The following is a 13070-nucleotide window of genomic DNA, read 5'->3' as shown; positions in this document are numbered from 1 at the left end:
TACACTCCCATGTGTGCACTCTCCCCTGCCCCCATTCACACTCACGCGCATTCGCCGGCACTCAGTGTCACACTCAGAGGCTCAGTCATGGCCACATTCACATCCACACACTCCACACAGCCTCACGTGCTCACACACTCTTTCTGACTCCTTTGCCCTCCCACTGCTTCCCCAAGTCCTGTGATGTCCACCCCTACCTCTCCAGCAGAACCCAGGATCCATGTCTTCTGCCATCCTCCCTGGGCTCCCCAGGCCCCTGCTGGCCCCAGCCAAGGCTCGAGAGGCTTCCTGATGTCCAGCATGGACCTACTTGCCCACGGGCCTCCCAGAGGGAACAGCTGGGGGTTTCTACCTCCCTCCCCTGTGGGATCGGGGACTCCAGACCCTGCAGGCCCCACCTTCCTCTGCAGCTTCCAGCCTGTACTTGAGCCAGTTCCTGTCCATGGCCCAGTGTGCTGGCTTCCCTCCTCCCAGACCCCCTACTGCCCAGCTCACTCCCCTTGGAAGGCAGCACGTCCTGCCCCGGGCTGGTGTCTGGGTGCTATGCTCTCAGGACTTGGTGATGTCTTAGTTGCTGTCAGGAATGCTGGGCTGGAGGTGGCAGGAGACCACAGGGAGGGGTGCAGGGTGGCAAGGCAGGCATGCCCCTGGGAGAGGGCCCAGAGGTAACTCAAGGCCTGAGGTCCCCTGGCTTCAGGGTCACTGCCACAGATGCCAGCTCCCCACATCAGGACCCAATCCCCCTCCGTTCTCACCCTGGGGTGACAGGGAGAGTCCCCGAGGCCTCGCTGGTGGGTCTCACCAGGCCATGTACCTGCACCCCTTCACTCCATCCCCTTGTCCCTCCCTGCAGCCGTGGCTGGGGGCTGTGCCTGGATGACCCCCCATCCAAGGAGGTCATTGACTTTCCGGCCGTGCCGCCTGGCGTCCTGTATGACGTGAGCCACCAGTGTCGCCTCCAGTACGGGGCCTATTCTGCCTTCTGTGATGACATGGATGTGAGTCGGGCGGACGGCCCTGGCCTGCCTGGCCTACGGGGGTTGCTGGGAGACAGGGGAGCAGCCCTACATGGCAGGAGGCTTCCCACCTTCAGGGTTTTGCTGTCCTCCAGAGGAATTGAAAAGCATGCTGGGGGCACCAGGGGAGACACCCCAGGTTATGGCCATAAGCATGTCCGGGACCCTGGGACAGAGTCTTCCCAGAGGGCCGGCTGGGGCTGGGAGAAGCCTGGGCAGGTGGGCCGCTCTGGGCCTCCCGTCCAGGCCCACAAAGATCAGAGGGCACCTCTGGGGGGTCTTCATTTCTATACAACCATGCTCTGGGGACACTCTTGGGAACAGTGAGGGAAGAAAGGATGGGTGACAGCATCGGGACAGGTGGGAGGGGGTGTGGGGGGTGAGGCTGTGACCCTTGCCGCCTCCCCCAGAATGTGTGCCACACACTCTGGTGCTCCGTGGGGACCACCTGTCACTCCAAGCTGGACGCAGCGGTGGATGGCACCAGGTGTGGGGACAGCAAGGTAGGGGCCTGCACCAGCTGGGGGTGGAGGGGAGTGGTGGAGTGTCTGGGAGGGGCCCGCCCTGGCTGGGGGTGGAGGTAGGGGTGATGAAGTGCTGGTGAGGGGCCCACTCCATTTGAGGGTGAAGGTGAGAATGGTGGATGGGGGTGAGGGGCCTCACTTCTTGCTTAGCTATGGCTCTCTTTTGCTCTTGGCTGACCCCAGCTTCCCCTGGCCCATCTGCAAACTGGAAGCACTAGGCCAGGGCCAGTGTCCACACTCCCTAAGGCCTCTTCAGCTCCGGGTCAGCCCAGGGACTCCATTCTGTTCCTCCCTGGCCACTCACCTACCTCTGCCTTTGCATGTGGTCCCTCCCCCTCATTCTCACTAGCGTGAGGTTGACAGATAGGTGTGGCTGTGTCTCTGTCTGTCTCCGCAGTGGTGTCTCAATGGGGAGTGTGTCCCTGTGGGCTTCCAGCCCGAGGCTGTGGATGGCGGCTGGTCAGGCTGGAGTGCCTGGTCCGTCTGTTCGCGAAGCTGTGGTATAGGCGTTCAGAGTGCCGAGCGGCAGTGCACGCAGCCCACGTGAGTGTGGATTGGGTAGGATAGGGGCAGTCGGCCACAGCCAGTAGCTCACAGGTGTTATTATGTATTACAGCTGTGCCCAGAGGTTGGTAGGGTTGGGGGACATGTCTGGACCCCAGGGTAGGAGCGCACCCAGCAGAGATGGTGCCACGGACTCAGCCTGCCGTGCGTGGCTCTCTCCACAGGCCCAAGTACAAGGGCAAGTACTGCGTGGGAGAGCGCCGGCGCTTCCGCCTCTGCAACCCGCAGCCCTGCCCCCGCGGCCACCCCTCCTTCCGGCAGGTGCAGTGCAGCCGCTTCGACGCCATGCTCTATAAAGGCCAGCTACACACGTGGGTGCCTGTGGTCAATGACGGTGAGGCTCGGCACTGCCCCACCTCACCCCCAAGAGGGCTGGAGGGAGCGGTGGGGCAGGTGGGCCCGAGGAAACCCAGCCCTGGCTGCTCCTGACCTGTCTCCCTTACCTGGGCCCCCCAGTAAATCCTTGTGAACTGCACTGCCGACCAGCAAATGAATACTTCGCTGAGAAGCTGCGGGATGCCGTGGTGGATGGTACCCCCTGCTACCAGGGCCAGGCCAACCGGGACCTCTGCATCAACGGCATCTGCAAGGTGCGCCTGTTGGTCCTCAGCCCCACTGCCTCCTGAGGTGCACATTCCCACACCACCCCAACCCCTGCCTTCTGCCCAGGCAATGGCTGCAGCTCTAGGACTGGGGAAGCCGGGTAGGGACCTTCAGCGGTGGGAAGAAGCTTATTGCAGTCTTCCAGGTGACTCAGTGTCAGGTGACAAGACCTCTTCCCTGCTCATGGCCAAACCATCTGCTGTCCCTGGTCCTGCCAGGCCTTGTTGGGCTCAGACAGGAAGCAGCAAGAAAACACAAACCCCTGGGGGCTTTTGACATTGAATTCTGTGTCTGGACAACCCAGTGCACAGTGTGAGGTGGGGAGTAGAGGACTTGGAGGCAGCTCTGCTCATCTCAGATACCATCTCAGATCAACGCGCCTACCCGGAAGGGGTGGATTGAACAACTCATTTCATGCCTGGAGAACTCAAGCTCACTAGGGGTCAGATGTGGTAGCTGTGGTGGGTGGGACAGCCTCCTGGCAAGGCACTGCCCACTCCTGCATGCCCCCTGCCCACCCCATTGCAATGCACCCCAGTCCCCCTTAAAGGCAGCAGCAGTAGTAACAGGGGCTCCTCCCTGGCCCCATGTTGCAGAACGTGGGCTGTGACCTGGAGATCGACTCCGGCGCCGTGGAAGACCGCTGCGGCGTGTGCCATGGCAACGGCTCCACCTGCCACACCGTGAGCGGGACCTTCGAGGAGGCGGAGGGCCTGGGTATGCAGGCTTGGCTGTGTCTGCGTGAGCATGCACCTTCACCTGCAATTCTTTCCTCATCTCCCTCCTGCCCCTGCCCTCAGCTCCCACCCCAGGTTGGAGATTGTAAGGCAGGAGCCTGGCAGAGGTCATTGTACCTGGCTCAGGTGCAGGGACCTCTGCCCTGAGGGGAGTTCTCCCGACTCAGGTACCCTAAGCAAGGTGGCCTGACCTTCCAGTTTGCTGTTGGCCCAAGAAGCATCAGAGAACTCTGCCCCTGCTCCTCTCCCTTATTCAGTAAGGTCAGGGAGGGGGGCCTGTGCTGTTGCTTAAGTGCTGACCAGCCATGTGCTAGGTGATGGGCATGTGGCAGTGATGGAATCTGTTAGCCTGACAGGTGCAGTGGACCATGAGGGCACCGAAGGAGAAGGGCTTGGCCTGCGGAGGTCCGACTTCCCCTTGTAGGTGGAAACTGAGGTGAATCATAGAGGACTTGGAGGAGCCTGGAAAGGAGCACTCCAGACACAGGGGAGAAAGAGCTGGTGCTAAGCTAAAGCCGGCAAAGCGGGACTGGCCATGGGGGACTATGGATGCCAGGCAGGCTGGAAAGCTTAAACTGTATCCCAAGCTGCAAATGTGTAGTGAGGTGGCGGTCGCATGGAGCCCAGAGCCCGAGGCATAGTGCAACAGGAATGTCCTGTGAATAAATGCTGGGGCCTCACGGTGCCTGTTTCCTGTAAAGTGAGTGTCATGACATCCCCCATGTGTTTAGCACTCATCAGATGCTTAAAGGAGAAAGACAGGCCAGCTAGGGAGGATGGGGACTTCCCTATAAACCCAGGTTTGTGACAGTTGAGCACTTCGGTAATTTCGAGGTCAGCAAGCAGGGGCAGCTGGGAAGGGAGTGGGCAACAGCCACCCTCCTTCTCTCTTGGATATAAGCCATGCACATGTGACCCGGCCCCCTAGGCTATGTGGACGTCGGCATGATCCCAGCCGGTGCACGTGAGATCCGCATCCAGGAGGTGGCCGAAGCCGCCAACTTTCTGGCCCTGCGCAGTGAGGACCCCGACAAGTACTTCCTCAATGGCGGCTGGACCATCCAGTGGAATGGGGACTACGAGGTGGCTGGCGCCACCTTCACCTACGCTCGCACTGGCGACTGGGAGAACCTCACCTCCCCTGGCCCCACCCAGGAGCCTGTATGGATCCAGGTGCTGGGGGTAGGAGTGAGGACAGCTCCCCAGGACCCAGCTCCCACCTAGTGTGTGCACTCACAGCCCCACCTACTGCCCCCCAGTTGCTATTTCAGGAGAGTAATCCCGGTGTGCGCTACGAGTACACCATCCACAGGGAGGCGACCGACCATGGCCAGGTGCAGCCGCCTGAGTTCTCCTGGCAGTACAGGCCCTGGAGCAAGTGCACGGTCACCTGTGGCACAGGTGAGAGGAGGAACAGGCCTACCTGGTTGCTGGTTGCTGCTTGCCGCCTGGGCTTGGCATCTGAGCAGGGACTGCCATTTTGGCTTTGATGTTCACCTGCTGGACCACCGAGGGGTTGGCACCTTAATCTCTTGGAGCCACAGTCTGCCCCTGCTGTCCCTCCGCCTATCGCCTGTCCATCCATCCGTCCTTTGTCCCTTTGTTACCCCCTTGGTCTCACATGGTCTCTTCCCACCCCTCCATCTCTCTGTCCCTCATCTTCTCATCTTTGGCCCTCAGGATCAGAAATCTGAGCCAAAGAGGCCTTGAACCCTCCATGAAAGTACCATTGGGAAGACCAGGTCAAGGCTTATGGCTGAGACTTGGCAAAATCTTGAAAAGCCATCAGAGCCATCCTCTGCAGTGCAGTGACTCAATCCCTGGGCATGGGGAACCTTGCCACTTTGTAGGTGGCCCACTGGGAGTGTGCCAGGCAGCAGGCACCTGAGTCCTGACCCACGGTGGCTGGAATGGATAAGGGAATGAGAAGCCCTAGGGTGCACAGTGCAAACCAGGGGCCTGCCATGCTAATGGGGGACCTGTCCATCATCCTCCAACCTCACCCCCAGGCCTCTTGCTGTGTATGACACAGAAGAAGGGGCTGAGGGCCTTGGGCCTTTTTCTCCCCATCCAGGCTGTGTTCCAGGCCCTACTAGTGCCTGGGGAGTTGGCAGTAAGTCCTCCTGCTACCCTTGAACAAAATTAGGTTTTAGGACTGCCAGTGGCCAGGGTGTGAGTGTCCCCAGTGAAGGGCACAGATGTGCAAAGGTCCTGGGATGAGCAGTGGCAGAGAGGGTGACCGATAGGACAGGGCCAGGGTGAGCCTGGTGTGGAAGAGTCAAGCTGCAGACACCTCTGAGGCTGCTGCTGGGAGGGGTGTGGGCCAGGGGCTCACAGTGTGGATGGATTTGCCCACCAGCAGCAGCTGGCACCTTCTACTGGTCCATAGCCACCTACTGTCCTCACATTAAGGTCTTTCAGACAGGTCTTAGGCTTGTTCCCATTTTACAGATGAGGACACTGAGGGTCAGAGAGGCCAAGTGAGCTGCCAAGTCCTGTCAGTGAGGACTCTGTGGGTCTGGGCATCCACCCCATTAGACCTACACACTCGGTGTCTTGGGAGGTCGGGGTGAAGAGCTGGAGGCCCGCAAGGAGGAGGCGGTGGGGAGTCCTCTCTTCCTCTTTCCCCAGGCAGGGAGAGGCCACTGTTATGGGTTGATTCTGGGTGGAGAGGGTGTGGTCTTGTCTTTGGGTGCTGAGGCTGAGCCCCCTGGGGCCTGCAGGTGTACAGAGGCAGAGCGTGTACTGCATGGAGCGACAAGCAGGGCCTGTGGATGAGGGACACTGTGATGCCCTGGCCAGGCCCGATGACCGTCAGAGGAAGTGCAGCGAGGAGCCCTGCCCTGCCAGGTGAGCACCCCCCCTGCTGTCCCCACCAGTTGTCCTGGGCCTACTGCAGGAGAGCAGGGTACTCTGGGAAGGAGTGAAGGGACTAACAGCTTGTTTTCCAAGGTCAAAGTTACCCCCTGGGACAGCCAATGCTAGCCTGACCACCTCTATCCTTCTCTGGACTCTTGAATGTGCAAATAAGCTGTAGTCTGGCCCAGGTCCCCTAGGGGTGTTTGTCACTCTGGGCTGACTCTCCATCTCTGCTGGAAGCCTATTGGTAGCCCCTGTCTGACAGGCCTCCCCACTCTGTGTGCCCCTGGCAGGTGGTGGGCAGGTGAGTGGCAGCTCTGCTCCAGCTCCTGTGGGCCACGGGGCCTCTCCCGTCGGGCTGTGCTGTGCATCCGCAGCGTGGGGCTCGACGAGCAGAGAGCCCTGGAGGCGCCCGCCTGTGCGCACCTGCCCCGGCCGCCTGCCGAAGCCCCGTGTAACCGCCACGTGCCCTGTCCAGCCACCTGGGCCGTGGGGAATTGGTCTCAGGTGTGTGTTGGGGTGGGTAGGTTGGGGTGGGTAGGAGGGAGACGATCTCCCCACAGCACCCTCAGGGGTCTCGGGAGCCCAGGGAGGTGGGCAGCTTTTGTGGGAGTCCCTTAGTGCTTGGTGCTGAGGGTACTAGTTCCTTCTCCCTCCTTGCCCCTCCAGCCCAAAGCTTCAGGGTTTAGAGTGCCGTCTGGCAAGATATGGCCACAGCCACGACTTTGAACTGGACAGGGCCAGTGGAGGCCTCTGCTGTTAGCCCAGCAGGTTCCTACCCTGCCCTCCGCAGGCTGATCCCCTCATCCCGGCTTTCTTTGTAGTGCTCAGTGACATGCGGGGTTGGCACACGGCACCGAAGCATCCTCTGCACCAATGACACCGGCGTGCCCTGTGAGGAGGCCCAGCGGCCAGCCATAGAGGCCCTGTGTCCCCTGGCCCCATGCCCGTCACGACCCCTGGACCCGCTGGGGGGACCTGAGGGCTCAGGCAGTGGTTCCTCCAGCCCTGAGCTCTACAATGAGGTGGATTTTGTGCCGCGCCCACCAGCCCCCCGACCACCCTCCCCGACACCACCCTCCCCAGCACCACCCAGCATGGGCAATGCCATCACTGAGGAGGAGGAAGAGGAGCCGCCAGGGCCTGTGTTCGTGGATGACTTCTACTATGATTACAACTTCATTAACTTCCATGAGGACCTCTCCTACAGGCCCTTCAGGGACCCCAGCCCAGACCCAATAGGCGCGATGGGGGAGCCGTCATCCACACCCCCCACTGGCACTCCTGTGCCTGCCACACAGCTTCCTGGGGTGGGGGAGCAAGGGACACTGGAAACCCAGTCATCCCACCCCCCACCCAGCCACACTGGTCACTCCCCAGGGCCCACCACAGAGCCGGCCCCTGGAAGCCCCTGGGCCACTACCACATCTGAGGACAATGCCCCAGACCTGGGGCTCCCCAGCCGGCCCTGGCCCCCTGCCTCGGTGGATGGCACTGAGACACCTGCTGTTCCCAGGAACCCCAACGACCTCATAGTGGAGGGCGACAGCCAGAACCAGCTGCCCCCCACACGCTGGGGCAAGACCCACAAGGTTTCCGTGGATGAGACAGAGATGACTAGCCACGGAATCCCACACCTGTTCCAGGACCCTGGCCCCACACTACCTCCTCTGGCCCCAGCTGGTTCTGCCCCCTCCTCTCCTAGTCCTGGTCTGCCCTGGACAGAAGGCACTGTGGCCTGGGGGCCTGCTCTGGACGGTGGTGGCCTGGGACCCACTGTGGGGGCGTTTCCTCCTCCACCTGCCCCTGTGGCCACCCATTCTGGGATCTGGGGCAGCTTCCAGGGGCCAGGGATGCCTACCTCTGCCGCTGCTGGGCTTGGTTCTGAGGACCTGCAGACGATGGCAGTGCCCACGGACCTGAGCAACCTCGAGCATACACCCTGGGGGGCTGTCCTGAGCCTGGGACCCTCCCCTCACCCCGAGGTATCTCTGAGCTCTGAAGCCACACCAGCTTGGGACATCCTGGTCAATACCAGCAGAGGGAACGCCAGCTGGCAAGTGGGAAACTGGAGCCAGGCAAGTGGTGTGGGCTCAGTGAGGGGGCTGGGCATATAGGCGGGGCCTCTGGTTCCCATCTGAGTGGTGAGGGGCTGGGGTGGGCTGAGGGCTCCCGATGGGTAGCTGTGCCAGATGGCCCACTCACTGGATTGATTTCTCTTAGGGGGTCCTTGGGGGGAGGGGCGATGTGGATGAGTCCATTTTATATATAGGAAATTGGGGTCCCAGTTTCATGGTGTGGCAGCTGCCAGACTGTATGGGGTGGACTAGGGGCAACCTGCCCAACCCTCACAGGTCTCTGCCCCCGCCCCCAGTGCTCTACCACCTGCGGGCTGGGTGCCTCCTGGAGGCCTGTGCGCTGTAGCTCTGGCCGGGACGAAGACTGTGCTCGTACCGGGCGGCCCCAGCCCGCACGCCGATGCCACCTGCGGCCCTGTGCTGCCTGGCACAGCGGCAACTGGAGTAAGGTGTGTGCCCTCCTAGCAGGGGCAGGGGAGGACTCACTCAGCAAGGCTTTAGAACAATTTTGATCTTATACATAGTCCGGAGGCAAATTGCATGCTCTGTGTCTTCGGGGACTTAGGCTTCTGTGTTGGTGTCTGATCCTAATAGAACCAGAGGGACAGTGGCCCTGGTCCCCGTCACTCCTGTCCCTCTCCTGGCTCTTACTCCACCACCTGTCCTCTTCTCTCTGCTTCCCCACCTGCTATTGCCTCTCCCCTCTGCACCTGTTCCTGGCTCATGCTGGAATGCTTCCCTTCCTTCCACCCCCACCCTCAACCCCAGGGGCTGGGTCTTCCACAGTAGGGGTGTTTGTGTGTGTGTGTGGTATTGGTGAGACATGAGAGAGTCTACACATGTGCCCCTCGGTTCCCAGTGCTCCCGCAGCTGCGGTGGGGGATTCTCTGTGCGGGACGTGCAGTGTGTGGACACGCGGGACCTCCGGCCGCTGCGGCCCTTCCACTGCCAGCCTGGACCCACCAAGCCAGCCGCTCGCCAGCCCTGTGCCACCCAGCCCTGCCTCAGCTGGTATACATCCTCCTGGAGGGAGGTGAGGCCTAGGGGGCTTTTGGGATGTGGGAAGGGGCAGCCTCAGACCCTGCCAGAGCCCTGACCACCTCCTCCACCTGCCCCGGCACCCCTTTGCCTTCCCAGTGCTCCGAGGCCTGTGGCGGAGGTGAACAGCAGCGCCTGGTGACCTGCCCAGAGCCAGGCCTCTGTGAGGAAGCACTGAGGCCCAACGCCACACGGCCTTGCAACACCCAGCCCTGCACACAGTGGGTGGTGGGCCCCTGGGGCCAGGTGAGCAGCCGGTGAAGTGACAGCAGTGGGAGGAGCTGTGCACCTTACCCCATCCTATTCCTCCAGCTTTCAGACACCGCCAAGGGCAGGCAAAGGGTCTGTCCCTGCCGGGGAGAGTGGTCTGGGGTCTGGAGGAGGAGGAGCCAGGGAACCAAGAAGATGGATGGAGGCCCCTTGGCAAGAACCACAAATGTGGGGGGAGGGGTCAGTGCAGAAGCAGGGACTGTAAGAGGGGTTCTAGAGGCATGCCCTGGAGTCAGCTGGGCTGGGTAGACTCAGCCAGGCCGCACGGTGAGGGGCACAGGGCAGGACACAGGGTGGCAACCACTGAACTAGCTTCTCCAGCTTTGCACAACAGACCCCAGCTGGTGGGCAGGAGGGTGGCATTGGCTCAGAAGTCCTGGGCCTCTCCCGTGTTGTCCCCAAGCTACGGCAGCACCTCTGCCCTCATCTTTCAGGCATGACTGCTCCCAAGTGGCTGAGCCATTGGGCTCCCCAAAAGCTAGGAGTTTCCCAGCCCGAGTAGGAGCAGAGCCTGCAGTGGGGTTTGTGTGTGTTTGTACGGACACAACAAGGAGGCCCTGGGAAGGAATGGAACCACAGGAGCCAGCTCCATAGACAACCTCCATCCCCACCTCCGTGCAGTGCTCAGCCCCCTGCGGCGGCGGTGTCCAGCGACGCCTGGTCAGGTGCGTCAACACTCGGACGGGGCTGCCCGAGGAAGACAGTGACCAGTGCAGCCACGAGGCCTGGCCTGAGAGCTCCCGGCCCTGTGGCACCGAGGACTGTGAGCTCATTGAACCTCCACGTGAGTTGGCACCCATGGCAGTGCACAGGGTTCGGGGCATGGAAATGGTCACACCATGGCCCGCTGTACCACTGCAAGGCAGGCTTGGGAGTCCCAGGGATGCCGGGGTTGTAGGGTGCCAGGCAGAAGCAGGACTGGGGCAGGGGGAACAGTGCAGGATCAAAGCTGGGGAATCCCAGCCCTGCAGGTGTCCTGTGGGCAGCTGCTTGGGCAGTGGAGACAGAGGTCTAAGATCTCAGCAGGGGGTCAATCCCCTCAGCAGTGGGGAACTGGGATGGAGGGCACCCTGCTGCTGCTGCTAGAGTTTGCCCCTGGGGAACCCCAGCTCCAGCTCTGGCCTGGCCCCAGGAAGGGCCACGCCCCCAGCACATGACTTTCTGGCCAACTGGGTCCTCTTGGTGTAAGGGCCTGAGCCAGATGCCTCCCCCGCCCTGCCTGCCCCATGCACACACTTCCTTTCTGCAGCCCCAGCTGCCTTGGCACAGGAAGCTGAGCGGCCCTAGAGTCACACCTGGACCCTCACCAATGGTGGCCCTGGGTTCCACTTCTGTCCCCAAGCCCTCATGTCTTCCAACATATGGGGGCTGGCAAACCCAGCCTTGGCATAGGTGGGTTCTATGGGCAAAGCATCTGGCACTGCCAGGGTAGCCAAGAGCCCCTCAGACAGTGCCCATTTGGAGGCCAAGGTCAGGGGTGGGGTCCAGGGCTGCCTGGGTCAGCACTGGTTGCTCCCTGCCCCAAGGACAGAGGTTGTAACTGCCAGGCATGTGGTCGGGGTGTCCAGGGACTGGCTCTGGTCCCCCTGGTTTCAGACAGCCTTATCTGCAGTGGCTGGCACCCAGCAAGGGCAGCTTGTATTCCTGCCACATTGCCCAAGCACAGCCTTCCCTGTCTCAAATCCCACACACCTGAGGCCAGTGGGAGCACTGCCAACCTGCTGCTGCCTGTCCTGGGCAACTCTGCAGCCACAGTCCCCTAGGGCTCCTAGGCAGGGCAGGAGCTGGGAGCTGGCATTGCATTCTCAAGGCTAACAGGCACTTGGGGGCAGGTGGTGGGCAGTTTGCAATTCCAGATGGCAAAGACTTGTCCAGGAAGACAGAAGGAATGTGGGCCCAGAAGCAAGGAAGGCCTAGCCCAGGAGGCCATGGGTTTGGAAGGGACATGGTGGACAGCTAGAGACCCTGGAATTCTCGGGATATTAGGAAGGTTCCCAGAACTGAGATAGGACATTCAGGAAGCCAGGAAACTCCAGGGCGTACAGTTCCTGCAGCCAGACAGCTCCTGTAGCCGGGGGACATCTGCTCGCCAACAGGACCATCCTACAGGCCCTGAGCAGGGGTAGAGGCACTGCCTGCCCTGAGGCCCTCAGCTCGGCAGGGGATGTCCCAGGCCTGGAGCAGCTGTGGTCCTCTGGGCCCTTCCCCTTCCCGACTACAGCAGCTGGAGGCTGTCAGCAGCAGCAGCCCCAGGATCAAGGCCAGGAGGCTGGAGGCAAGGCACTTCCCAAAATAGCTCCGGTCACCCAGGCCCGCTAAGCAGCATGTAGCCGCCCTCCCTCCCCAGGGCTCTGGTGCTCAGCCCCTGGTTTCTGCCGAGGCCCTGCCTGCACTGGTGTCCTAGGAGGGTCTACTGGGACTATGGGGCGAGGTTAGAAGCACAGGCAGGCAGATGGGTTCTGACTTGCCCGCAGGCTGTGAGCGGGACCGTCTGTCCTTTGGTTTCTGTGAGACCCTGCGCCTGCTGGGTCGCTGTCAGCTACCCACCATCCGCGCTCAGTGCTGCCGCTCGTGTCCTCCCACCGGCCGTGGTGTCCCTTCCCGAGGCCATCAGCGGGTGGCTCGCCGCTGACCTGCACCAGGGGGATACAGTCCAATGAAGACAATGATGATGACACCGCTCAGACCTCAGCGCCCCACCATGGCTGCGGCGGCCCCGCCTCCACGCCCCAATGGTGCTAACCCCGCCCCGTGAGCAGGCTGGGGACCTCCCCCTCCCAGAGAAAGGGTATTTTTTTTTTTATCCTAGCCGTTTGTGTAACAGTTACAATTTTACATAAATCAGCACCTAACATCCCCAAAGCTCTGACTGGCCTCTTCTTGGGTCTATCTGGGAGACCTGCCATGTTATCCCTGGTCACTCCCCTGTTGTGTGGGGATTGAGTCAGACACCCCCTGCCCCCATTGCCACAGCAAAGCCCATGTGGTCACTGCTGGGACTATCCCCACTCTACACAGGTCTCAGTCCCCCGTGTTGTACTCATCAGCTCTTTCCTAGGTTGCCCCCACCTGACCCTTCTATCTCCTTGCTGCTCAGGGATGGGCTGTGAGCGTGGCCCCTTCTCCACGGCCACCCACTTCCCCATCACAAAATCCAGTGCCAGTGGACTTGACCTTGTGCCCACGAAGCTTTGAAGAGTGTCCCTGGTACTGGCCACCTCCCAGCCCAGCCTGCCCTCCTCACCCCAACTATGAGGCCTTGGGTTTAGTCCCTTCTGAAATCCCCGCTCCGGGGCTGCAATGTGTCTTGTCTTTTCTCCGGGACACACTCAGGTTGAGAGAAGTCCTCTGCCTTCTATTATGGACCCTCTGGGCTGGGGG

At 61.4% G+C, this 13070-nt stretch overlaps 1 protein-coding gene across 1 annotated transcript in view; it reads left to right on the top strand.

The window, feature by feature from the left end:
- Window positions 1-12397, top strand: part of ADAMTS7 (ADAM metallopeptidase with thrombospondin type 1 motif 7) — a 33933-nt gene extending 21536 nt beyond the window's left edge. Inside the window, exons 9-24 of the mRNA XM_040968468.1 lie at window positions 854-998; window positions 1427-1519; window positions 1938-2083; window positions 2269-2438; window positions 2561-2694; window positions 3304-3424; window positions 4373-4617; window positions 4704-4845; window positions 6168-6294; window positions 6597-6810; window positions 7128-8381; window positions 8678-8830; window positions 9241-9414; window positions 9519-9665; window positions 10311-10473; window positions 12164-12397. Of these exons, the coding sequence (XP_040824402.1) occupies window positions 854-998; window positions 1427-1519; window positions 1938-2083; window positions 2269-2438; window positions 2561-2694; window positions 3304-3424; window positions 4373-4617; window positions 4704-4845; window positions 6168-6294; window positions 6597-6810; window positions 7128-8381; window positions 8678-8830; window positions 9241-9414; window positions 9519-9665; window positions 10311-10473; window positions 12164-12321 (3586 nt within the window). The 3' untranslated portion in view covers window positions 12322-12397. The remainder of the gene's footprint in view (window positions 1-853; window positions 999-1426; window positions 1520-1937; window positions 2084-2268; window positions 2439-2560; window positions 2695-3303; window positions 3425-4372; window positions 4618-4703; window positions 4846-6167; window positions 6295-6596; window positions 6811-7127; window positions 8382-8677; window positions 8831-9240; window positions 9415-9518; window positions 9666-10310; window positions 10474-12163) is intronic.
- Window positions 12398-13070: the final 673 nt, after the last annotated feature.

Source organism: Ochotona curzoniae, unplaced genomic scaffold (assembly GCF_017591425.1).
Source record: "Ochotona curzoniae isolate NIBS_2020 unplaced genomic scaffold, NIBS_Ocur_1.0 scaffold_4701, whole genome shotgun sequence".
Lineage (NCBI taxonomy): Eukaryota > Metazoa > Chordata > Mammalia > Lagomorpha > Ochotonidae > Ochotona > Ochotona curzoniae.
The sequence above is the reverse complement of the archived record's forward strand: the minus strand, read 5'-3'. Positions and strand labels throughout refer to the sequence as shown.